This window comes from Castor canadensis, chromosome 1 (assembly GCF_047511655.1).
Source record: "Castor canadensis chromosome 1, mCasCan1.hap1v2, whole genome shotgun sequence".
Classification (NCBI taxonomy): Eukaryota; Metazoa; Chordata; class Mammalia; order Rodentia; family Castoridae; genus Castor; species Castor canadensis.
The window spans coordinates 181,890,141-181,916,787 of NC_133386.1; the positions used below are offsets into that span (position 1 = coordinate 181,890,141).

General features: G+C 36.1%; 1 protein-coding gene across 24 annotated transcripts in view; it reads right to left on the reverse strand.

The window, feature by feature from the left end:
- Phf21a (PHD finger protein 21A) overlaps positions 1-26,647 on the reverse strand; it is a 176,927-nt gene that overhangs the window by 134,118 nt on the left and 16,162 nt on the right. For 15 of the 24 annotated variants that reach the window (XM_074044684.1, XM_074044695.1, XM_074044699.1 and 12 more), the window contains 4 exons: positions 12,103-12,143; positions 10,664-10,775; positions 5,416-5,557; positions 429-461 (listed from right to left, as the gene is read on the reverse strand). In XM_074044684.1, coding sequence (XP_073900785.1) covers positions 429-461; positions 5,416-5,469 — 87 coding nt within the window. In that variant the 5' untranslated portion in view covers positions 5,470-5,557; positions 10,664-10,775; positions 12,103-12,143. Of the gene's footprint in view, positions 1-428; positions 462-5,415; positions 5,558-8,767; positions 8,840-10,663; positions 10,791-12,102; positions 12,144-26,647 lie in introns of all 24 variants that reach the window. The other 9 variants (XM_074044690.1, XM_020172362.2, XM_074044691.1 and 6 more) reach the window with 4 other exon arrangements.

Consider the following 26,647-nt stretch of genomic DNA (forward strand, 5'->3'; position numbering starts at 1 on the left):
CTGAACAAGTAAAATTCAGTGTTTAAATTTTCTATAACATAAAATTCATGTAACTGAGAATGGTTTGGGATCATTTTCCAGCAAGCGTGAGTATACAGAAAGTCTTATAAACTCTGATTTTGAAAAAGTTGAGTTTCTGGAAATGAAATTTAAACTATATGAAGACAATTAATTCTCAATTTTTTTCCTCAACATACTCAAGGCAATTAACATAAAAGGAAAATAACAGTAACAAAGATGGAATGTCAGTTATATTATAATAGAATGGATGGATTTTTTTTTCCAAGCCTAGAAAACATGAAGAAAAATGTACTGAAAATATTTGCTGCTAGGGATGAAATAGTTTTTTAAATTTAAGTTCCATCTACATTTTTAATATTTGTAGTCATTTTAATTGAAAAGTTAAGTGAATAACAATAATATTTTACCTGCGGATCCTGCTTCATTTGAGCAACCAGTTTCTGGCAAAGAAGAGAAAAAAGAACCATCAGTCTTACATATTAACTCTCTCTAGCTAATCAGGTTTGAACCAAAACCAATCAGGGTTTTAAGTTCCCCACAAAAAATAAAAGAGCAACACCACAATCAAAATAGACTAAAAAGTTTCTATGATCTATGTAAAAAGCTAACGAACGAACACTCCTCTAGAAAAAAGAATCAAACTATTACTTTACATTTAAAATGAAAGAGTACCTGATCTTTAAATATGGAGACATGGGAGAGGAAGGGTGGCTTTTGAGAGATAATTTAAATAAGGTGTATGCTCCAAAAGTCAAACATCCTTTTAAAATACTATCAACTATCAGGAGTCCCAACCCAGGCCTAGAAAGAAGCTCGCTCATAAAAAACAGGCCTGTTTGTGCACAGCTATTACAGATTTGGCAGGTCTGTTGGTCTGGTCCTTACAATAGAAGGAGCCTGGTGTCAGATGTGACTTTGCTAAGGTCTGTTCTCAGGCAAGAGGACACAGGGAGGATATGTGCGGTGAAGCAATGCTAGTGTTTGAGAATAAGAAAGTGTAGGAACAACACAAAACTACCTACCTGTGTTTCTCTGGGAAGAAAATGCTACCCTAATACAAGGAAAACACAAGCCCAACAAATATAAAAAAAACAAAAATAAATGTCATTTGACCTAACGCAATTGGTAAAAATATCATTGCCCAAAGGTAACAATAACTACAGACAGAAGAATTTTAAAGATAAAGGAATATCAGAAGGCTGATTCCTAAAAGTATCTAAGATTTTTCATATAGTGGAAAAAATCTGTCACCTTTGAGTAACAAGGCATTTTTAAATTGTTTAGCTATAAAATAAAAGTTTTCTAAAATATATAATATATTCATCTACTTTATTAAACAGAAAAAGTCAAGCTCTTATTGCTTAAGAGACATAATACTATGAAAATACTGTCTTATGAACTGTACAATAAGGTCTTTGCAATAAAAGGCCCTAAATTGATATTTTAAGTTCTGTTCATTTTAATTTTTTAGTTTACTTCTTAATGCCATGCAGTTAGCTAACAAATCTTGCTATTATTGTGCCTCCTCTAACAGCTGTGAACCCCAACTCAAATTTACTGCTTTGGATCTGCTGTGTGATATACTCACCGGACTAATTTTAAGATGAGTGAATAGGCTGTAACAACCTAAGAAATCCCTCTTGAGTAAATGTATAATCTTTGGTGAATGACTTCTGACATCTATTCGAACTGGACAAAACCCTTTCTTCTTGGTGCTAAGATACATTGAGGGAGCTGAGTTTGCCAACTATGTGACCTCCAAATCCACAAAGCGCACATCACTAAATAGATCTTCAATAGCCTAGTCTTAATCTACGCACTAGTAACAGCACACATTCCAAGGGTTCAGTGGAACTGAGACACAAGGATTTATATGTAAACTTTTATTTTTTCAAATCTAACAGCACTTCAATCAAAAGAGTCTGGCTATCCTTTTTGATTTGGTTACTGGAGAATTGGCTTTTATACTAAAGTTACCTTTTGAAGCTGAAAAGGCTTTTTTTCCATGACACTGGATTTTAAAAACTGAATGACAACCACACTAACTTTCCACCTCTGGAGGAAATAAATAAATCAAGTGTTCTACATCTAAGCAGTTAAACTGTATTTCATACTTTCAGGGGTAGAACAGGTCATGCTGGGCAGCTTATTACACCCTCGAAATCCCTAGTGACTTTAAGCTGACATTGTTGTCAAAGTTAAGTTTCTTCCTACTACACGAATGCAATTTTTCATGATAGTCTTTATGCCAAAGATATGCAAACAACAGCCAACAGTCCAAACCCAACCCACCATCTGTTTTTGTAAATAAAGTTTTATGGAATACAATCACACACATTTGTTTATATACTGACTGTGTAGCTAACTTGTCTATAGACAGAGGAACAACTACAGAGTATTGTGACAGAGACTATAAATGACCTGCACAGCCTAAAATATTTTACCATCTGGCTCTGTACAGAAAAAGTTTGTTAGCTTCTGCTTTATACTATTCTCCAGTCCATATGGAGTTAATAGTCTGACAGACTCCAACAAATCCACATAACAGTCAAAGAAAGGGAGGCAAAAGGTGGCATCCCCCAGAAGATGACCAGTGTAATATAAATATTTATTGAACATCATTGTATCTCCCCACACCTAAAGAAAACATAATGAGCAGAAGTTAACTTCCAGCCGACAAGATGGTGCATGCCTGTAACCCCACCTAATTGGAAGCCAAAGTAGGAACATCATGAGTTTGGAGGGCCAGCCTGCCCGAAGTTGGTGAGGCTCTGAGTTCAATAACAAGTGTATACAAAGAACAAAATATAAACAAAAGGGCTAGTAGAGTGCCTAGCATTCGTGAGGCCCTGAGTTCAGTAAATTTTTTCATAATTGTAATGTTTATTAAATTGGTATGCCTGAACTAAAGATATAAAACAAAAAAATACTGAAGAACTCTATTTAAAAGTTAAGTTCAATTTAGGTCATGAGTCTTTCAAAAAAGGCATGTTTGGGACTCTTTCCTATCTTGTGTAGAGGAACTAAAAGTAGAATGTTAACTTTGCCATCACAAAATCTGAAAGGAGGAAAAATTCTAACAATCATATACAATATCAGGCTGGTGGAAAGGCTCAAGTGGTAGAGCACCACTAATAGCAAGAATGAGTCCCTGAGTTCAACCCCCCAGTACCACCAAAATAAAAACATACGCAATATTATAAAATTATCTTTGAGCCACACAAATTTCAGATTGATTACTATATTCCCAAAATTCTTTTCTGTGATGATGTCAGCCTCACACAAATTATGAATTTAGCTTTTGTAAGTACCATTGATCCAAATTGGATACTCCCCACTCCTCTACATTAAAATATTTTCATCCAGAAAAAAGTCAAGGTTTTTAGTAAACAAATTTTTACTTTCCTCAGTTAGTACCGGAAGCAAGGATAAATGAAGTGCATACTATTTATTATATACTAAAAGAAGCATACCAACAAGGTGACCTGCTACTGGACAAAAGTTAACAGGGTCCCAAGCAGCAGCAGTTCTGAACACACAGACCTAATGTAAAAAATGATAGCTCTTTGCCTTGATTAAAATTCTGTTTATTTTTATACATTCAAGTCAATATATACAAATTAAAACATATTAAATATTTTATTACATTAATGTAAAACATTGTTAAGAAATTTTATACACACACACACACACACGTCCATACACGCATATTAAGCACCTCTGAAGCTTTTTTATAAATTCTCACCCATGTTAATACTGGGCAGTGTGTAAGTTTAGTAGCTGTCAAAAAAAGCTCACAATCTCTCAACAATTTAAGAAATTAATGTTATATGAGGTGATTAAACAAGAGAAACTATGCCCAAGAACAAACACCTTTAAAAAGTAGTTCCCAGTGGGGATGTAGCTCAGTGGTAGAGCATTTGCTTAGCAGGGGCAAGGCCCTGGGTTCAATCTGCAGCACCACAGGGATTAAAAAAAAAAGGAGTTCCTTTCTCCTCTCCATTCCCACATTCACAAATGTCACACATTCAAAGGTACTTTAGCACTTTTGAGTACCAAGAATTATATATGTGTGTGTTTCTCAAGTCTAATGCTAGCTAATGTCTAGAAAAAAGACATAAATAGTGATACTGTATTTACACAATAAATGTTAATGGCTTAGTTATTTATGGATAGATTTCTGTCGTGTGTGTTTGTGTGTGTGTGTGTGTGTGTGTGTGTGTGTGTGTGCGCGTGCGTGCACGCTACTGGGGCTTGAACTCGGGGCCTTCGCCTTTAAGCCACTCCACCAGCCCTATTTTTGTGAAGGGTTTTTCAAGATAGGGTCTCCCAAACTATTTGCCCAGGCTGGCTTTGAACTGCAATCCTCCTGATCTCTGCCTCCTGAGTAGCTAGGATTATAGGCATAGGCCACCAGTGCCCGGCTAAATTTCTGTCTTGGCTATGATTGCGTATGTTTATTTTTAAATATTCATTAAATATTCAGATACAAATCAAAATATGTTAAATATTTTAACATTATCCTACTATAAAAACATAATTATACATATTTTATTTTTATATGGATTTTTATAATTAAATATTTTAAAGGTTTGTTGAGTCTGGGTACCTAAGGTAAAATATAAAAATTGCAATATTTGAGATTTAAACATCCATGAAAGCTATCAGATTTTCTTTGCCAAAGATTGGATCCAAGGCATAAAGGTGACTCACATAACGAGTAAAAACTTTAGAAAAGAGGCTGGGCATGGTGGTACATGCCTGTAATTTCAGCTACTTGGAAGGCAGAGATCAGGAAGATGGTGGGTCAAGGCCAGCCAGGACAAAAAGTTAGAGATGCCCTATCTCAATTAATAAGTTGGGCATGATGGTACACGTCTGTCATCCCAGCTGTGCCAGAGACTGTAGGTCCATAGGTTGGAGGATCAGGGTCTAAGGCCAGCCCAGGAAAAAACAGGAGACCCAACCTGAAAAATAACTAAAGCAAAAAACGGGTAGGGCATGGTTCACGTGGTAGAGCACCTGCCTACCAAGTGGAAGGCCCTGAGTTCAAACCCCAGTACTGCTCAAAAAAAAAAAACCACTCACTTCAGTATATATGGTAGTAGAGCTTAACATTACAACCCATGAATGAAGTCTTTAAAATAAACCAACAAAAAAGTTTGTAAAACAATATTTTCACACCTTTTCTCTAGAAAAGTCAGGAATATTTTATTAAAGTTCTTATAAGTAGTACCAGTGCATTTGGTGAGCAGTGATAATAGACAAATGTCATGACTCTTGAATAAATGTCTTAAAAATTATTTTAAAAGGTATTAAAACCCACAGATGGACCTGTTCACTAATCCTCATCATTACATCATGCACATGGGAGAAATCAATAATGCAACATACCTGGTGAACCTGAATTTCCACTTTAAGAGCCTCCTGGAGAGTCTGCAACTCCATCCTCTACCTTCTCCACTCTCTCTTGCCTGCTAATTCTATAGTTTCTTCAGCCTCTGTTTAAAATGACAAGCTCCTCTTGTCGCTGCAGCTGTATAGATCAGAGAATGTTTGGGATCATTATGCAGAGAATAAAAAAATTTGTGTTAAATAAAATAAGTTAACTTTAAGAAATACTAGTTTTTCTAACAAAACAAAAATCCCCAAAACTCCTAAAGAGATTTTTTTTTCCCAAAACAGTATCAGTATCAAAACTTTGTGGGTTTTATTCTTTGAGCATTCCAGTATACAACGTTTCAAATAACTAAGAAAAACAAAAACAAAAAAGTCACTATCACAGAAACATCAAAACACCCACTATGTGCTCAGCACTGTGTTACATGCTACATACTGAAGATACAGAGCCAAACAGGATCACTTCTGTTCTAGGGAGAGCAGCAGGGAAGACTGTCATCACCCAAAGCATGCTGCACTTAGGAAGAAAAACTAACAACCCAAATGTTTTTAAGAATCAGGGTAGACTAGGAATGGGGTCTCTCAGAAGTTAACACTGCTAGGGCACTTTTATTTGCTTGGGCTTTTACTTTAATTTAAAAACAAAGAAATTCAAGACAAGGGGAAATTCTGGTATAATTTAAGCATCCTCTACCTTTTCCATTCTAAATCTAACAAGTTAATACTTAACAGAGAGAGGGGTAGAGTGGCTCAAGTGGTACAGCACCTGCCTACCAACAAACCCCACTACGAAAAAAAAAAAAAAAAAAAAAAGAAAAGAAAAGAGAAGAGATTGAAATACTTAACATAGATAAGTCAATGCAGTGTAGCTGTGCTATATTCACAGTTACAACTGGGATGTGTAAGAATGTCTCTACTGTGTGTGGTACTTGAGATAGTCTAGTAACAGAGAGCATGTTTCCAGCTTGATAATCAACATCATCTTCTTTTAAAACTTGCCTGTGCATCTCTTTGACTATTTGCACAACTGCCTGCAGAGACAAGTCAAAATTTAAATTTGTGACCACAAATGTGACACCAGCCTTACCTTCCTATCCTCCACTCATCACTACTGCACTTTAACTAAATGGCTAATTTCTCCTTCAATTTACTCTTATTTTCTTAAATGTGGAATCAGACATGATTTTAGGTACTTTGCCAAAGCAAAAGTCTGTATAAGTTTAAACTTTATTACAAATCTCTTTTCTTCCTTGCACTTAGAAAACGTATAGCTAGAACAGCTTTCCAGCATTGAGGAAGGGAACAATCAGAAAACTAGAACCACTGTCTCACACCAATACAATGAGACTGACAATCTTCACATTTTCTAATAATCAGTTACATATGGTGAATGTCCACATTCAACGTAAGTTTTCAGATAATCCTCTGAAAACTTATTTAACAGATGTATAATAGAATCATTAACTATGGAAGTATTCTTATGAATATGAGTTTTCCTTTATTTGCTTAATCTCACTAGGCTTAAAACACCATTGGCCACGTCTCCTCTAGGATTCATACTCTGTGGTTACTTAATATTGAAACATTCTAACCTGAAGAAAGAATACATTTCCAAGGTACAAGCCCTTCAAAATTACACCTGTGGAGGCCAGGAAAACCCACCACAGAATGATAATGTTACCAAAAAAATTCATAAAGAGTACACTTAGGGGATGATAAACAAACCTGGGTATTTAGCTACTAATTATTTATTATGTTTGGAACTAAAATAGTAAATAAATAAATAAATACTAGAATCATTTAGTAACTGACTTAGACCAAGATTTTGGTTGCTGTCATGTAAGCCATCTCTATGTGCAATTCCTGATGTTAAAACTACAATTACTGGCCTGGAGCAGTGGCCAGTGGCAGAGTGCCTGCCTAGCAAGCAGAAGGCCCTGAGTTCAAACACCAGTACTGCAAAAAAAACCAAAAAAAAACAAAAAGGGAAAAAAAAACTACACAGTTACTTTAATTTTAAATAATAAATTAATCTCCCTACTCAAATTCTTAACTTATATAACTTACAAATTCTTAACTTATATTGGTTAACTTTCTTAGTCCTTAGAACAGTATGTGGTTTTAATTTTTCCAAGTTTCTACTAGAAAATGTATCCAAAAATGATTCCTTATAATTCTTGTTAAATCAAAAATCACCTTGAAGTTGAAGAAGTTTTTTCAAAAACAGAAAGGCTTATTTTATACTTCTGGTTATAACATGTAACACACAACTCTACTGAACTCATATACACTCTGGAAACAAACAGCAAGTTAAAACTATGCAGAACTTATAATACATGTGATACGGGGTTAATATTGTTTATGTAGTTTGGGCTTTCACAAATTAGTAACAAAAATCTATGAAAAAAGCAATTCTCAGAAGAAGAAGAAGAAAGAATGACCAACAAACATTAAAACCAGCTATCTTTAATAAACAAAAATGTAAATTCTAAGATACTTATCTATTAAACTGAAGATTTATAAAAAATACTACTACTCCCAGCTGTCTAGAATTTGTGTCAGGAAGCACTTCATAGTTTGCTCATAGTTATCTCTGGGTGATAGCACTGAGTTACTTACTTTCATCTTTTCAGCTATCAATATTTTCAAAATTTTTCATGAAAATATGTACCTCCTTTTAAGTAAGAAAAATAAATAAGTGAGGACTGATGGGTAAAGCATCAGAAAATTTGATACTAAACAAACAAAATGCTCAAGGAAAGAAAAAGTAAAGTCACAGTTTAACCTGGAGACTAAATGTCAGAGTGCTTCTCCTGACAATAAGCCTGCAACTCAAGTTAATGAGGAGATGACAGCTTTTACTTCCTCCATCAGACTCCTATCTGATTATTAGAGCTATACAAAGGCATCGAGTTTTATCTGGCAAGGACTCCAAATGCCAGTTACATACTTTACTTAAAAATAAAATTGAAGGGTTAAAAAACATAGTGACTAGTACAGAAAAACTTATGAAGGATTAGAAGATTCATTTGAAATCCTTATTCAGAAAGGTCTCTATCTGGTAAAGAATTTTAGGAGACTAAAATGAACAAGACACACACATATATCTGCCATCATCTGAACACTATTTGGGGGGTAATTTATAGTATCAAAGAGAATTTCTAAATTTGTTAAAGAAGATTTATTATATTTTGGCCAATTCTAATAAATTATAGTAACAAATCAGTTACTGCAAGGTGAATATAAACAGACTCACAAAACAGTAACAGACACACTTTATCCTAGTACAATGCCTTGCACCACCCAACAGCTATGTCCACTACTATCAGCAAGGGCACTTGCATACCACAGCATGTCAAAGTTCACAGTCTTCAAAACTGCACACATCAAACCACTGGGACACCCAACGGCATCTTGCCTTCAAATAATAAAACACACAAACAAATAAGCAACATTTCCACAAACCAAAGAAATAATTAAATCCCACTAAAAAAGGAAGCTGGGTGGTATAGAAAGAACTTTTACTGTTCCATTCCCCAAAAAAAGCAAAGAAACAAAAAACCTAATTCTACTTGTTCATTATGAGACTACTCTTGCCCTCAGGGTTTATGTGCTTGTAAACTGGGAAATGGGAATAATATTTCCTTCTTCATAAGACTGTTACAAGGTTTAAATAAAGTGAAGCTACATGAAAAGTCCTTGTAAGCCATCAAGTCTTACGCTTCAACTTTTTAGTAAAACTCAACACAGTATATTTCAATTAACAAATTCTCTATTTTTCTCAGTAGTTTTGCTTGAAGATCTGTGACTTTTAGGACTTTTAGTATAATTCTTATAACTTGTAGGAAAGCTGTAACTCTGATTTTACTGCTTAGAAATATTTTGCTCTGTTACTAAACTGACATAAACCCTCTTTCAATAAGAACTTGACTGATCAATCAAGCTACTTTAAGTAACAATAAATCCGTAAGAGTGTGCCCCAGACTGTCCCTAAAAACAGACAGCTTTGCATTCTCTGTACCATGCACTTATTTGATGGAAAGCTCCTTTACTTTTGATCTATGTTCTCAACAACGTTTAAAGAAGATTTAATTTTTTTAATAGGAAAAAGTAAAGTCTGGAGGCATCTACATGTCCTTCCATCTTGTCCCATGCCCAATACTGAAATACCAGGTTACAATTCTTACCGAGTACTAAGTAATTCTGTAGTAACACAGCAAGATAAAACAATTATCTTTGATTGTTAACTAATAGTGCTAAAAATTACCATGGATGCTAAAAATAATAAAATTCTTTTAATAGTATTTATTGAGAATTTTAAACATTATTAACATGAATCAAAGAAATAACATAAAAAACTTGATTCTGTTTTCTTATCATTTAACAAATTCCAACATACCCTGACTTAGTTTCAGGGTGGTATTTCTTGGTGACACTCCACAGAATTCAACAGAAAATGTTCCTGCACAACAGTTTGGCAACCCTAATTTCAGAGGCTACCTGCCCTTTGTATCTAGCAAGGCGACTGTCAAACCCTAGTAGGATGGCTACTGACAAAAATCACTGTAGCTAGTTACATGTTTCCAAAATATAAAAACAGTTAATGTCATTTCCCAATTATTAAATGATGAAATTATCCCTCTTTTCTTCCTCTTGTTTGTTTAGGTTTGGGGTGAAGAGGATAGGTCCTTCATTTTTTAAAAACGGAGTACATACACAGTTCATACGACAGGGCTTTTGTGGTGTTTGGGGTCAGGTCAGGTTCCCACACTTTCTCCTCCACAGGTCTGCGGCAGGGTCCTGCACTTCTCCCTGCCAGCAGGCGGCCCAGGCTGCCGCACACACGCAAGTCTTCTATTTCCCAGCTTTCTTTATAGAAATGAAGCCTGTCTACTAAAATTATCCCAACCAAAAGAGGAACATCGAAGTAAAATTTAAAATTTACAGAAATTCAAAATGAAGAAAGCTCGAGAGTAGTGTATAAAAGCATAGTGACAATGAGGCCAAGATTTTAGAACTGGTTATCACATTTATTGGAAAGTATTTAGTGATTTTAAAAAGTGTCCAGACAAGCCTAGCCAGAATCTTATAAATACATACCACACAAAGGATCACACAGGACAGTGTGGTGGTCTCAGCATAACCAATAAAGACTTAATAGACGTAAAGTTACGGGAAATAGACTTCAGATCAATATAAAGAACTAAGGATTTTAGAGCTGTACAAAAAAGGAATGGGTTACCTTATGAGGTAGTGGGCTCCCTGTCATTAGAAGTATTCAAGAATGCTGCATATCATATCCCCCTCTTGGAGATTCACAATGCACATTAGCATATTAAAGGTTCTGAGAAGTCCTGCAGTAAAGAAACCTGTTTAACTTTGTTTAATGCAGCATTTCCCAAATTATTTGACCCCAGAACCCCTTTCCCACCCAGCCCCACCTCAGTAATACTTGTGCAGTTTCTGTGGAACTAGAGTTCCTCAGAATATCTTACAGAAAATAACGACCTACATTTTTTTTTTTAATGTAGCTGATTAAATACTAACTGTCAGGGATATAGAAAAAGAAAATGCCACACAGGGTAAAAGACTTGTAGAGATGGCCCTTTAGGTCCCCTCCTTTAAGATGTCATGATTCTATTATATCACAAAGTAAAGGCTATAGGATCTTGATTATTTGTCTTACAAGGTTCCAAAAGAGAAAGACAAGTAAAATTAAACAGTAGTAAAATGCAAGATTAATTTGTTCAAGTGTCTCCTTTGCATGTTCAAAGCCCCATCCCTAAAAGGTAAGAGACACCTCAAGAACCATAAAATACCAAAAAGAAGCCTTACCCAAATATCTATTATATCTACTTTACCCACTAAGTTAATTACTACTGGAGAGAGAAGATTTTAACAAGTAGTAGTCTTGCACAGGAGACTACACAATTCCAGCTATCTTATTCGAGATTTTAAATAATACACACTCTTCAAATAAAGTTAGCATTTCTTTGATGCTTCATCACTAGACTGCCCTGTGCAATCTGTGATTTTAAATTAGACGTTCAAAAGAAATGAGCAAGTGTGATAAGTTACAAGACATTAAAATCTATTACAATAGAAATTGGGGAAGATGTGTTTGCCTATATGCCTCACACTATCTCTCTCTCTTTCAGTTTTTCCTTTTTTTAAAAAACTGTACAAAACAACACACATTAAAAACACAGTATCAGACTTGAAGCCAATCTAATATTAAGTATATAAACAGTGAAGGGTTCTAAACTTCAAAGCCAAGCTTCCTACAGTTCCATTTACCTGGCCATTTTACACATCCGCTAAGGCCATCGAATTTAACAGCATACTAAGTAATACAAAACACAATGGGAATCTTAACTTTTGAATTTTCTGACTGAATTCTCAGTCCTAACCACTACCTTAGACATTTTTGGCCAGAGGGGCCTTTATGTTTTAACAGGTTATCAAATCCAGGAACATGCAAGCCTAGCAGAATTATTAGAAACACAAATGCATTTGAGATATGACTGTGAAATTAAACAAAAATTCACTTTCAGTGCAAATGGCAAAGCCTCATTTTCTGGAAGAAAGCTTTTTTTGTGCCAAAAAAAAAAAAATCACTGAATGTGTGAATCATTCCAACTAGCATCAGGTACACTATGCTTGCATAGTGAGAGTACTTACCAATTTTGGGGAAACTGGCTCTCCTTCAGCTCTCTAGTCCCCTGCAACAGAAACAGAGAAAAAAAGGAATTAGATTTATGGCATGTAATGACATGTCATCAAAAGCTGAAGGCTCAAAGATTATTATGTGATTTTAAAAAAAAAACTGAAATACCAGTCTCTAAATTTTAAAACTCAAAAGTAAAAAGAAACAAAAAAGGGTAAGTGTTTTCATTGGCAAGAGCAGTTTAATCTGTGCTTCGCCACAGTTTTTCAAGACAAGGAAAAATACAGGTGACTCTGAACAATTCAGAAGGTGGGGGGATAACACAGGGGACAGATTCACCCCCACATCAAAAATTGAAGTGTAATATTTGACTCCTCAAAACCTCAACTGCTAACAGCCAGAAGTTGGCAAGATGCCTCAGTAAGAGTGACCCACACACATTCTGTGTTATACGCAACATACAAAAAACACAGTGAAAATAAGTGGTAACAAGATACACAGTCTACACAGCAATTAGCGGTGTCCTGTGCCTTTTTCACAGACACCTACAACATGTGCACTCGCATGCCACACCACAATAGCAACAGGAGGTGACTACAGAATTATTACACCAGTACAGCACGGACTACAGTTAGTTCATGAAGTTATGACTTAATACTACACTTTGTTTATTTACATTTCTCTTCACTGAATGGCATCACATACATCTGTGTTTTAGGGTTTTTTGACAGCACAGGGGTTTGAACTCAGGGCCTTGCCCTTGCCTGGCAAGTGTTCTACCACTTGAGCCACACCCCCAGTCTTTTTTGCTTTTAGTTATTTTTTCAGATAGGGTATCATGCTTTTTTTTTTTTGCTCAGATAATCCTCAAGACTGCAATCTTCCTTCCTATGCCTCCCACATTGATGGGATTACAGACATATACCACCACACCCAGATTCTTCTTTGAGATAGGATCTCACTAACTTTTTTTGCCAGGGCAGGCCTCAAATGGTAATCCTAAATAGCTGGGATTACAAATGTGACTCACTGTGCCAGGCTACATCTGTATTTTTAAGTATTTATTTATTTTTGCAGTACTAGAGCTTGAACTCAGGGTCTTCACCTTGAGCCACTCCACCAGCCCTTTCTTGTGATGGGTGTTTTCCAGATAGGATCTCGGGAACTATTTGCCCAGGTTGGCTTTGATCTGTGATCCTCCTGATCTCTTGACTCCTGAGTTGCTAGGATCACAGGTGTGAGCCACTGTGCCCGGCCTTAAGTTTTTAAAATTTAAAATTTTTGTAATAGGTTTACGTATATTCTATAGTAAATGATACAAAAAAATTATCTATATATTATACACTCTTGACATATCTTAATTTTTCAACATTTTTCAATATTTTTAGCCATGCAGTTCAACTGCCAGTTTTTTCAAATTGTTGCAAATCTCAAAAAAAAACGTGTGTAAGTGGATGTGGTCAGTTCAAACCTGCGTTGTTCAAGGGTTAACTATAACTGAAAGTTCTCCTTTCCTAAGAGACACACAGAAATGAATGAACTGTGCCTCATGTAAATAACATCCTCATCTCTAAAAATCACCTCCACTGTCTGTTGAGTAACTAACAGCATCGGTATTTTGGTCCACTTCAAAGGTCTTCTTCCAATTAATCTTGAAATGGATTTGACTTATAAAGGCTTTAAATTCACAGAGTTATATATGTATAACAAATATATGTAAATAATAGTCATAATTTTAATTAAGCTTTCATTCACATTCTTAAATGCATCTCATCACTTTAGATTATAAACCACATACACAAGGTGATTGTTCTATGCCACACATCTAATCAATGATAAAGACAGAAAAGATAGCCAGGCACTGGTGGATCACGTCTGTAACACCCTAGCTACTCAGGAGACAGAGATCAGGAGGATTGCAGTTCGAAGCCAGGCTGGACAAATAGTTCATGAGACCCTATCTTGAAAAACTCTATCCCGAATAATTGGACTGGTGGAGTGGCTCAAGGTGAAGGCCCTGAGTTCAAGCCCCAGTACCGCAAAAAAAAAAAAAAAAAAAAAAAAAAGACACAAAGACAATCAGAGATCCAATCCCATATTAGCAAACAGAAATTAAAACCGTCATCCCTGCCGCTTTAGCTCTAAATTACTTAAACTCTGTAAGTGTCTTCCTTATGCCTTAAATGTAGCATGTTTATTGACTGATGTTACTCCACTAATGTCTCATTTCCTCAGGATATTTCATATAAGATCTTCATATATAAGATCTTCATATAAGTCAAGATTATAAAACTTCATTTAATCGCATACCATCATATCAAACACATAGTAAAGTTATTTAAGAGGGCCCCACTTTTCAGTTTACAATCGTTTTCAACAGAAATTCAATACACTGTTCTCTCCTTTCTCTTCTCTTAAGAGCAGTCCTCTTTAAAATTCTCAGGTCCATCTAAATGACATTTTTAACCACCAAGATTAGAATGACTCCCCAACCAACAAAAAAATCATGCAAAACTCTATAGAATGATGCAGTTGTTAAAAAGTGGATTCTTATCATTTTCGGACATCGTATCACTCAAAAGATGCCTAAAGCAGTACCGGGGAGGAGTGTGCACCTGTCATCTCAGCTACATGGACAGCTGAGATTGGGGAGGGTGGCAGCTCCAGGCCAGCTCATGTAAAAAGTTTACAAGACCCAGACTCAACAGAAAAAGCTGAGCATGGTGGTGTCATCCTAGCTACTGCGAAAATAAATATGAAGATAGACCCTATCTGAAAAAGAATCAGAGTAAAAAAAACTGGTGGTATGAAACAGTGATAGAGCACCTGCCTAGTAAGCATGAAGCCATGAGCTCAAACAACAGGACAAAAAAAGAAAAAGCCGAAAGCAGTACCAGGCATACCGTAAATGCTCAATAAATGTTTGTTAAATCAATGAAGTGCCTGAATGGACACTTAAAACTTTCTGCTGCGGTCTTATAGTTCCTGTTTGGATTTATTTTTTGGAGGGAAGGGGGCAGTTTGAACTCAGGGCCTTGCTCTACCGTTTGAGCTACACCCCCAGCCTGTTTGAACTTTTTGTTAGCTCTTTATGGGGATAAAGTTTTTATGCATTAATCTCCATAGTATTATTTGTAATTTGATAACTTTCTAAACTTTTTATCCAAATTGTTGACTAAGAAGTAAAATATTATCATTTTAAAATACAATGAAGAAAAAGACTAATAAATTGGACTAAAATAAAGAACTTTTGTTCATTAAAAAGAGTGAAAAAACAAGCCACAGAATTAGAGAGGGTAACCACAATGCATAGAAATAACAAAGGCATATGCCTGGGATGTATCAAATTTGCTGAAACTCGTATTATGAGGGCAGGATTTATAACTTCTATTTATACAGCATTTGAAAAAGCATCCCCACACACTCTCTGAAAAGTCCTACTCAGTAAAAAGACGGCACACGTACATAAACCTCATCTCTAGGGCATTTTCTCCAAAATTCAGAACAGAGTCAATCCTAAGCTAATGAATAACTTTGCCACAATATCACAGAACTGCTTGAAGGAAGTACAGAAATGACCCAGGAAAGCAAGCCTGGGAGATGCCCCCAGGGTCACTCACTCACTGGTGGCAGAACTGGAGAAGAGCCCATAGGTCTGAGATTCCTTTGATAGACCACACTTTCCCACTATACCTCACTTTATTCTAAAGAGCTGCAAAAGTTACTTTTCTAAGAAACAAGTTATAAGAAACAAGGGAAATACTTTTGGAAAAGTTTGCATATAAAGTTTCAAAGAAAAATCACTTAAGTAAGCTATCTTGGGCCAATTTTAAAATCTGAAATCCTTTATGCCTAAGGGATCCCTCCATGAGTGGGCTTCAGAGGGGTCAAGTCCATGGTGCCAAATACCAAACTGTATATGTCTGAGCATAGATGCAGTTTTCAGGAAAGAGGGGCCACAGCCTCAAGCAGATTTGCAAAGAGATTGAGATACCCAAAAAAAGCAAATTATTTTTAGACTAGTAATTCTTAAACACTGTGCAGAAACACTCCAAAAGTTTTTCTTCTAAAGACTGATTAGTAATTGACTACCATTTGGAAATCGATTTTTTAAAAAGCAAGTATTTTATTCCTATAATTTAGGAAAGTTGAGCAGCAAAATAAAAGATGTATGTATAAATCTGTTCTTTTTACACTACTCATATGCAGAAAGTATCAAAGTCTAAACTGTAAGTTTCATTTCTTCATGTTAAGCTGATTTGATGTCTACTTAATTTGTCACATGCATTTCACACTTGTAACTTGTAGTTCAAACGTTAACTATACTTGCTTAGATTTGTAAAATGTAGTGTTTTGTTTGTTTTTGTTTTTGTTTTGGCAGTGCTGGGGTGCTCAGGGTTTTGTGCTCGCTAGGCAGGCACTCTACTCTTAAGCCACACCCCCAACTCTATGTTCCTAAAAAGTACATTCAAGAACCAGGCATGTTGGCCCATGGCTATAATCTTAGCACTTGGGATGCTGAAGCAGAAAAATTTCAGGTTTGAGGGCAGTGTGGATTACATAGCAAGTTCTAGGCCAGCCTGGAACTACATATCAACACTAATTAATTAATTTAATTAAAGAAAAAGAAAAATACATTTGAAACACATAAGTTAGAATAAATAAAATTATTTTTGTTAGAAGTGAATATTCTTTCCCTAACATAAATTCACACAATTTTTTGCAAACTGAAGATTCTTCACCTCTCCAGAACTTCATGTTTTAATTAGAGCTAACAAACAAATTGCTCAGATTTCTGATAGTTATAAAATTTTAAATACTATAAATAAAAGATGATTAGTAACCACTTAAGTACCTTTTGTAAAGTACCTAAACCTTTGCATATAATCTATATTAAACAATAAACAAATTTTGCAGAGAAAAATTTAACACTAGATCATGTTTTAAATTAGGTTAAAATTTAATTCACCCCATTACAAATTTCAAACGATTAAGTTTATAGCCTGTGCTCAATCATAAATTTTGATAAGGGACTAGAACAGCACAGGTAATTGTCATTCAAAGACACTTTAAAGTGTCACCTTACCCAAAAGATTCAATGTCTTCTCCTACTATATATACCAAGCTAATAGTAGTCCAAAAACTAAGTTTTATATACAATCAGCTTTATAGCTTTTTATCTGCCCTTCCTAACTTTCAACAGAAAGTACAAGTTTGAAATAAACTTAAACAAAGGCAAATGGCTAGAAGAAAGAGCAGAATCCCACTTAATGAGGTTGAGTTCTTATGCCTAACATCATGGCCATCCCTCTTGGCCCCATCCCTCTGCCCTCCCTCTCATGGACATGCTTCTAGCCCTTCCACTTTACTTTCATAAATCAGCAATGTTCGCCCACATCATTACTGAATCATTTTGTTTCTTCTATCTTAAAAAAACAAAATGAACATAAATAAAAGAGCACTTACTCCTAAAAGCAAAACAAAAAACCTCCCTTGACTCCATATCGTTTTCTGTTTATTATCTCCTGTGCATGCTTACATTTACAGCAAACCTCCCTGAAAGAGTTAACATAGATGTTAATATATCTCCTTTCTTTCTCTATTGAACCCACTTTATAGGGCTTTTGCTTCTGTCCATTCTAGTCAAAATTACCAATCCCTGTTGCCAGATCCACAAGAAAAGTCTCAGTCCTCACTTTCTTATTCTATCAGTACTACTTGATTCATTTAATCATTCTTTCTGTTCTGAATGAACTCAATTTTTTTTATGGTGTTGGAGATAGAACCCAGAGACTTCCACATGTGAGGCAAGTACTCTACCATGAGCTACATCTCCAGCCTACCTTTTGCTCTCTCCGTTCTTCTCTTGATTCCCATGATAATACACTCTTTTCATTTTCCTTCTAACCTCTCTGGCTATTTTCCCATTCTTTTGTTGGTTCATCCTCATCCAATACCTCAAAATGTTAAATTGCCCCAGGCCTCAGTTCTTGAGTCTCTTCTCCTTAGGTGATTTCACCAGTCTCATGGCTATAAAAGGATTTATATACTGGCAATTCCCAAATTTTACCTCTAACCCAGACTTTCCCCTCACCTGCAAAAGAAGTAACTCAAGCTGCACAAAGTCCACAACTAAACTTCCAGTTACCTATCCCCAACCCCCTCCCCAGTAATCCTCAACTCAACAAATGGCCACCCCATCCCTCAAGCAAAAAATCTTAGTCACCATAGAATCCTTTCATTTCCACACCCCACATCCAATCCAACAGTTAACCATGTTGACTCTACTTTGAAAACATATCTACTTTGATCATTTGTCTCAGCTCCACTATACCTCCTTGATCCAACTAACCATCATCTTTCACTTACATTATTGCAATGGCCTCCTAACTGGCCTTCTCACTTCTACCCCAGCCCCACTACAGTCTATCCTTTCAACAGCAGAGTGATCTTTACAAAGTCCAAGACAGAGCTTGTCCCCCTCCCCCCATCTCTAAATCTTCCCATCAAACTCACTGAGAAAGATGAATTCTTTAATAATGGCCTACAGGCACTAAGTGATTTGGACTCTGCTACTCTTGAGCCTTCCCACCTCCCTACTGCTCAACCTGCTCTAGCAACACTGGCTTCCAGTTCAGACATCAGTAATTTCAAGCCAAATTCCCTGCTCAGAGCTCTTCTATTTGCTTTTCCCTCCATCCAGTACACTCTCTCCCTGACACTGTAGTCTCACGCACTCAAAATGTTTAGGAAATCTACAGCAGCTGCAAGAATAGGGAATACTGAAATAAAGACTAAAACTGTAATCAAAATTGTTCATCTAACTACCCAAATCTCAATGAGACATTAGAGTCCAGATAAAGACTGTTTGACAGAGACCTCCCCAAATCATCATTTCTCCCAAATTTTCCTTTTTTTGTCTTTTTGGTGGGACTGGGATTTGAACTCAGGGCTTCGTTCTTACAAAGCAGGTGCTCTACACTTGAGCCACACCTCCAGTGCCAAGTCTCCCTTTATTTAAACATCTCCAGTCTAGTCATTCATACTGCCTCATATTATAACTTAGATGACTTATCTCCATAATTAGACTACACACACACACACACACACACACACACACACACACACACACACACGCAGAGTTGAGATAATGTCTTGTATAAGTAGTTCTCAATCCTAAATCAGGATCATGAATAAACTTCAATAAACAGATTCACTAGCCCTACCCTTAAAAGTTTCTGATTTTGGGGCTGGCAAAATGGCTCAAGTGGTAGAACGCCTGCCTAGCAAGCATGAGGCCCTGGGTTCAAATCCCATTACCATCAAAAAAAAAAAAAAGAGAGAGAGAGAGAGAAAGTTTCTGAATTTAGTATGTCAATTGATATTTGGCCTTTTTTTTTTTTTTTTCTAATTCCTACAGAAGATTCTGATGGGCAGCCAAGATTAGGAAAAACTGCCTGTATAGCTCTCTACTTCCTTTAGTACTCAGGAGAGGGGCTCTCAAAATAGCCTAAAACTAGAATGGACACTTCAAAGATCTAGATCCATATCTTCATTTCATGGAGGAACAGAAAAAATTCTAGCTGACTAGCTAAAATCTACCAAGATAATGAGATAAAGTTTAGCCTAAAATTAAGATTCTAATTCCATTAGAATGTACATAAATAAATGAAAGTCATACAAATCCACAGGTCTTAGGTAGATGTAGTAAACAGTGATCATCTAACACTGGACCAGTGGCTACAATGTCTAAGCTCTGAAACAGTGCATATTAACTTTCATATACTTGCAAAATGTGAGCCACACTAGCTGAAAAAAAAACTTAAGAGGCCTGAAAGGAATTTTGGAAAGGCTTATAATAAACAAATTTTTTAAAACTTTACTAAGTCCTCTTATAATATGTACAAAAACCATTAAAATACTTATTTTGTGTTTAAGGGATAGCAACAGAAATAAGCAGAAAGAAAAAAATCTTGTTTCATCAAGCTTACCTACAAACAAAAATCTTGTTCACTAGTTTTCTACAGCTCACAAAGTTGCAAATGCTTTGAGTCTAATCATAACGAAAACTTCTTAATTACAGATCAAACTTAGGAAACCATTCCATATCCCAAGACAACTCAAACTCTATCTTAATAGTCTGTTAACATCAAGACCAAAACTCTTGCCATCAACAACAAACAACAACCCAGGTATCTACAAAGCATTATAAGAGTCTGGGCTTATCCTGGTGTACAGGGATTTAAACAAGTGCCTCCTATTAACACTAATGGGAGTTCTGAGCATAACGCATAAGTATCAAGGAGCAGGATGAATGCCCAGCACTGCATCTTTGAAGACCCTTTCTGTCACACTAACTGCAACTACTGGGACTTCTCCTCTCAGAAATGGGACGATAGACCCAATTTTCTACGTCCCTAAAGCACAAAGATAATTCAAATAAAAGTCACTAAGGAAGGTCACTGATAAACACCAAACTAAAAAAAATATATATATGTATATATATCTATATATAGATATACACACAAGAAAAAGCTAAACTAAAAATAAATACTACGGAAGTTTTATAAAATATCAACATGCAGAGAAACAGCTAATGAACTGCTGGAGATAAAATATGCCACATGAAAATAAATTCAACAGGAATAAAGCAACCAAATTTGAAAAAATTAAAGCACAATAAATCCAACTACAGGCAGAAGCTTATCCAAAGAAACGCACACTCACAACAAAACAAACACTCCTCCCTGATGGAACCCTAAGTACACTACAATCCTTGCTTTTAAACACAGAAGAAAACTCCTGCAGCACTGATAGCCAAGAAAAATCAGAGTACTTCCAGAACTAACTAAATAAAAATTATAGCACCTTATTGTGTTCCACCCTGCCTTCCCTCTCAATATAGCACTGCTGTACTCACCGGGCTGGAAAATGAACAGGTGCCTTTCAAGCTATGGGAAAATTAGTCGCATACACACACACACACACACACACACACACACACACACAAAAGAAATGATACAATTTCACTTGAAGGGGCTTTTAGAAATGTAAGGCTTTCCTATAGATCTAGAAAACTATAGGCCTCACCGAAGAAGTAAGACAAAAAGTCAAGGTTTTTTCCAAATCCACATTCAAAGACTACAAGAATGAACATTTATTTTAGTTAAAAGACTTTGGCAACAATCCACTTTTTAAAACGGAAATAGAAATTTAGATTCTCCCTGTTTCCTTCCCTAAAGAAAATTAGAATCTTATCTCTCCTACTACATAGGTTTAGATACACAAATAAAGAACCATGACTTAAGGCCTAAATGGTTCCATGCAACTTCCATACTTTTAAAAAATCTATGCAATATGACCTATTGATTTTTTATCATCACTGCTATCACTAATGAACATTTATCTTTTTATCTGTACTTTGAAATGTGTTGATGGGAAACTGAATTACAGTATGCTGGGAATGTTAACTTTGAAGCAAAACCCACAAAGACACAGAAGTGTGAAGCAGAAAGCCTCAATCACACTGGTAAGTAAGTGGTCCTAAGACTTGAAAGTGAAAGCAATACAGACCTGAAAAGAAGTTGTTTGCTTGATATTAATGCTAGCCTTTAAAACCAAAACTATGTTCTGTTACAGAAAACTGAAATCAGGGCTTCCATTAACCTTGTTTAAAAAAAAAAAAAATCCCATGAGCATGGATTTTTTTCCTAAGTCTCTTCATCAGAGCAGCATGGGGTCCCATTAGGCACCCTATTTTACTTCCACCTTATAAATAACGTTAGCTATTCGCTATTTCCATGGAAACCAAGTACAGAGAAACCCACTTAAATGAATACCGGTTAAAGGAATAAGTTTTATTTTAGAAAGATTTTGCTGCTGTAGATGAACTCTACTGGGGAATACCACAAGTCTTCTTCAGTGTAATTGTTAAAAATATATCTTTGGTATAGAGGGAGCTTATTAAAGGTCCTGTTAAATAAGTATACACCTTGCACTAAAGTAAATATGCCAAACGACATCATAACATTAAAGATGCATTGTCAATGCACTGCACAGGGGTTTCAATACACACCTTCCCCTGACTAGGCTTCTTCGTGCGCTGGGTAGAATAATTACCCCTCCGGGTCTAATTTATACTAATAAAACCAAAGAAATTCAGAAGTAAGACTACCATAATCTTGTAGTGACTAGTAATGATCAGGCTCCACATGGCAGGCACACACACAACTTACTGTTCCAAAGAGAAGCAGACAGCAAGCAAGTAACTTAAGTTCCTAATCACTATTCCTAGGTCTAAGGATAGCAGGTAGTCAAAATTCCCTTCTCAACAATCTTAACAAGTTATAGCATGTCTTTAGACAAGCACTCAGGCTAAATAAAAATGGAATATAAACAAGGAGGTACAGAACAGGATGCATTTACAACTTTGACATATAGTACCCTACATATGCTCGAAATGACCGTTATTGGTGGCACACAGAAAAGTTACAGATAGGCAAATGCACATAAAATAAAATGCAACTCATAAGAACAGTAAATTTTAAACTAACAATCTTAAAATTTCTAAAGACAGAAGGGTTACAAGAAACAAAAGCCTTTTCAGCAGATACGGTTCTTCATTAAGTGGTGGTGGCTCAAACAAAAACAATACTATCCTAAAAAAGATTGCCAGTGGTGAACTTACACTGTAGGAAGAAAGTTCACTTTTCCTTGGAGTAAATTCATGCATCAATGTGCACTGCATGTTTTCAAAACATAATATTCCTCTTTTGTTATGTTATATACATTATAAAGACTGGCCAAATGCTGCTAACTATTGAAGTTGGACGATGGGGACATGGGGTTGTGTTATGTGTGTGGTGTGTGGTGTGTGTGTGTGTGTGTGTGTGTGTGTGTGTAGGCATTATTGGCATTTGAACTCCAGGCCTACACCTTGAGGCACTCCAACAGCCCTTTTTTTTTTTTTTTGGCAAGGGGTTTTTTCGAGATAGGGTCTCACAAACTACTTGCCCAGGCTGGCTTTGAACTGTGATCCTCCTGATCTCTGCCTCCTGAGTAGTTAGGATTACAGACATGAGCCATTAGCAACTGGCTGGGGTTTGTTATATTACTGACTCAATTTTTTTGTATCTTTAAGTTGTCATGTAAGTTTTTTTAAAACCCTATAAAGTTTAGGCTCAGTCTCAAATGTTTTTCTCTATATATAATTAAAGAACGATGAAAAGCTTGGTATAGATCTTAGAAGCTACTAAATTTAAATCCAACATAGCCTTTAACTTAACATGTAATCAAAATTAACTTCCAAATTTCATTCTTCTTACCAAAAAATTCAGTTAACTCAAAATCACTAGGAGAGATCCGGAAAGGACAGGGTCTGCTGTTTCACAACTATCAACTAATGAAATAGAAACAACCAATACATAACAATAAGGCATCACAGCTATATTTCCTATTTTACAAACCAAACAAATTCCAGTCCTATTAATCAATCAAAATACTTTCAGAATCAGCAACATCAAAATTTCCCTTTTTTTCTGCAGTCAGGTCCCAAAAACTAGAGTGCAATCTAATAAATTAAAGCTTATCTTAGTTAAGTAATGAGTCTGTGCTATGCCTCTAGCTCAGTCACTACCAGAATATACAACTTCTGAGATAAAAAAGGTCTTTTTTCTGTTCCCTCCCTTAGTCCAGACATAAAACATTTCACAAAGAGTTAGTTACTTTGCAAGCAATTTTAACCTGTATTATCCAAATTCCAGCTGAGAGTCCAAAATTTGAAGGGAAGGGGCAAATGTTCAAAGTTTGAAGGCCTTTGGTAACAGCTCTCTTTACTTAAAATCTAAAAATTACAATGGTGGTTTGTTTTTAGTAGAAATAGAAATAAAATGGTGGCTCTGACGGAAGTGATGAATGGCAGGCAAGGGAGAATATACAAAGAGAAGAGACAGCAAAAAGGTAAGGAGAGAAGAAAGGAGAGGAAAGGTAAATGGGGGCAGCTTTGGAAACCAATGACAGCACCTTATCATAAAGTAGCTAGTGCACCCACACACACAGGACAATGTCCTGAATACCAGAGCAGGAATTCACCTGGCATACACAGCACCACCTTTTACAAATTAAGCCAGGAAAAACTGGTTTTCAAAATTGTATAAATCAACCCCAGAGACACTGTATAGTCTGTTTCTAACCTATATATTTATTGAGATAAAATGTACTTCTAAATTCGGCTGGTGAAGTGGTTCGAGTGGCAGAGCACCTGCCTAGAAAATATGAGGTCAAATTCAAACCCTAGTACCAGTAAGTTAATTAATTAATTAATTAAAATATTCTAAATTCCATTTAACCAAGAGAAGGAATTTTTACAGATCATGCATGTGGCTGAAGAAACGCAGACTTAATAAGTGGATAGCTCCATGGCAGAGCACTTGCCTAGCAGGCATAAGGCCCTAGATTCCACCCTAAATACTGAAAGGAAAAAAAAACTTTACTGATTATAAAGTAGCAATTTTTAATTGAAAGAAAGCTGCACCACCCATTATAAAATTGCTTAATTTTAAAATATTTGTTAAGCAAAATTACAGCACCTTATAAAACAAACTTCTTGGAATTTCTGTTCAGAAAGCAGAAGCAAGCCAGGCTCATGCCTATAATCCTAGCTACTTGGGAAGCTGAAAACAGGACGATAGCGGTTCCAGGCCAGCACAGGCAAAAAAAAAGTTCTCAAGACCCCATATGAAAAAGCTGGGCATGGCTGCACATTACAGCTTGGGCAGGAAGCCCTGAAATAGGAGGATCATGGTCCAGGCCAGCCTGGGCAAAAATGTGAGACCCTATCTCAAAAGTAATCAAGGAAAAAATGGGTTCAAGTGGTAGAGAGCTTGCTTAGCAAGTGCAAAGTCCTTAATTTAAACCCCAATATCACCACCAAAAATAGTAATAATAAAAGCAAAAACAATGTTTTAGGAACTCAGAGAAAATAAAATGCAATAAATACACCTACTCACCTATAAGGCCTACATCAAATGGCGTTTTCATCAAATGAGAACAAAAGGTAATAGAAAAGTTATCAGGCTACTTTAATGCAAATGCTTGGAAGTAGTTACAAACAATATATTCAAGGTGTTTGGGAGCTATTACAGATACTGTACACTTGCTGAGCCCTAGGGGGCAGCTACACAGACCAAACATCAAAAAAGTTTCTGACACAAATAGCGAGACAGAGTGAGAGATAAACACCTTTTAATGGATGTATTTTTTTAAAATTCAATTCTTTACCAAAAAATACTCAACTCTGAGACCACTGTGGCTTTTCTCATAATCAACTTGTTCTTAGTTGATTATGTTCCCAGTTCCCAGTTACTAGGCTCAGTACAGGTAGTTTGTAACAATTAAATATAGAAAGAAAATAACAGTTACAGTAAAAAAAACCAGACAGATGAAAGGAATTTCACAAAGGCAAAATGTCCACAATGAGAACGCAAATAAACTGTGTCTATTCTTACTAGAAAGCATTTGTGTACCCCTTTACACCTCTGGGGTTCTACAGCTATTCTCATTAGTTCTTATATCCAAGTACCATGTAAGAGTTAAACATACAACTGATCAGATCCAATGGCTGATCAGCTTAGTATTTTAAGACTTTTGTGTTATTAACTCAAGTCTACTTGAGTTATACTGTCGATTTGATGCTAAGTGACTTACATCAGTATCTTGGTTGCTGGTCTTATCAGTTGCTGGGGTTGGAGGAAGAAAAAAAGGTGACTAAGAAGTTTTTTGCTTGTTTTGCAGTCCTGGGGTTTATTAAACTCAGGGCCTTGCACTTGTGAGGTCTACCACTTGAGTCCTTTTTGCTTCTGTTATTTTTCAAATAAGGTCTCACTTTTATGGCCAGGCTCTGGGCTGGCCTGGACAACAGTCTTCCTAGTTATACTGCCCACATAGCTGGGAGGACAGGCACACATCCCCATTCCCAGCTCTTATTGGTTGAAAGGGAGACTCACTAACTTCTGCCCAGACTGGCCTCAAACCATGATCCTCCCCATGGCTGCCTCCTGAGTAGTTAGGATCACAGGTGTGAGCCACCGCACCCAACTGACAAAGAGTTTTAATAAATATAAAATACCCTGAAATATTTTTAAAGTGCTGTGCTAAAATTAACATATTTTCATGTATTCTCTGGTTCTCCCAGAGGTATTCATAAACAAGAACTCATTAGACACACTTTTTAACATGGCATGTTGGAAAGAGAGTACTCCTTTTCACCTAAATTGTTCCACCATAGTCACTCTTTTCTCATAAACTTGAAGTGGGACTATGGCAGCTTTTGTTTATCAAGTGTCTTAAGAACCCATTTCACCTTCACGTGACTCCTAGGGGGGGCGGTATTCTCATCACATCACAGATGAAGAAATGAAGTCCAAGTGACCAGCACAGTATGCTACATGCATATGACACATCTTTATTGAAGAGATTTAAATAATTAGTCCAAGGCTGTGCAATCAACTTTAAGCAGTTATACTAAAATTCCAACCCAGATGTTAGAGCACAAAGCCCAGG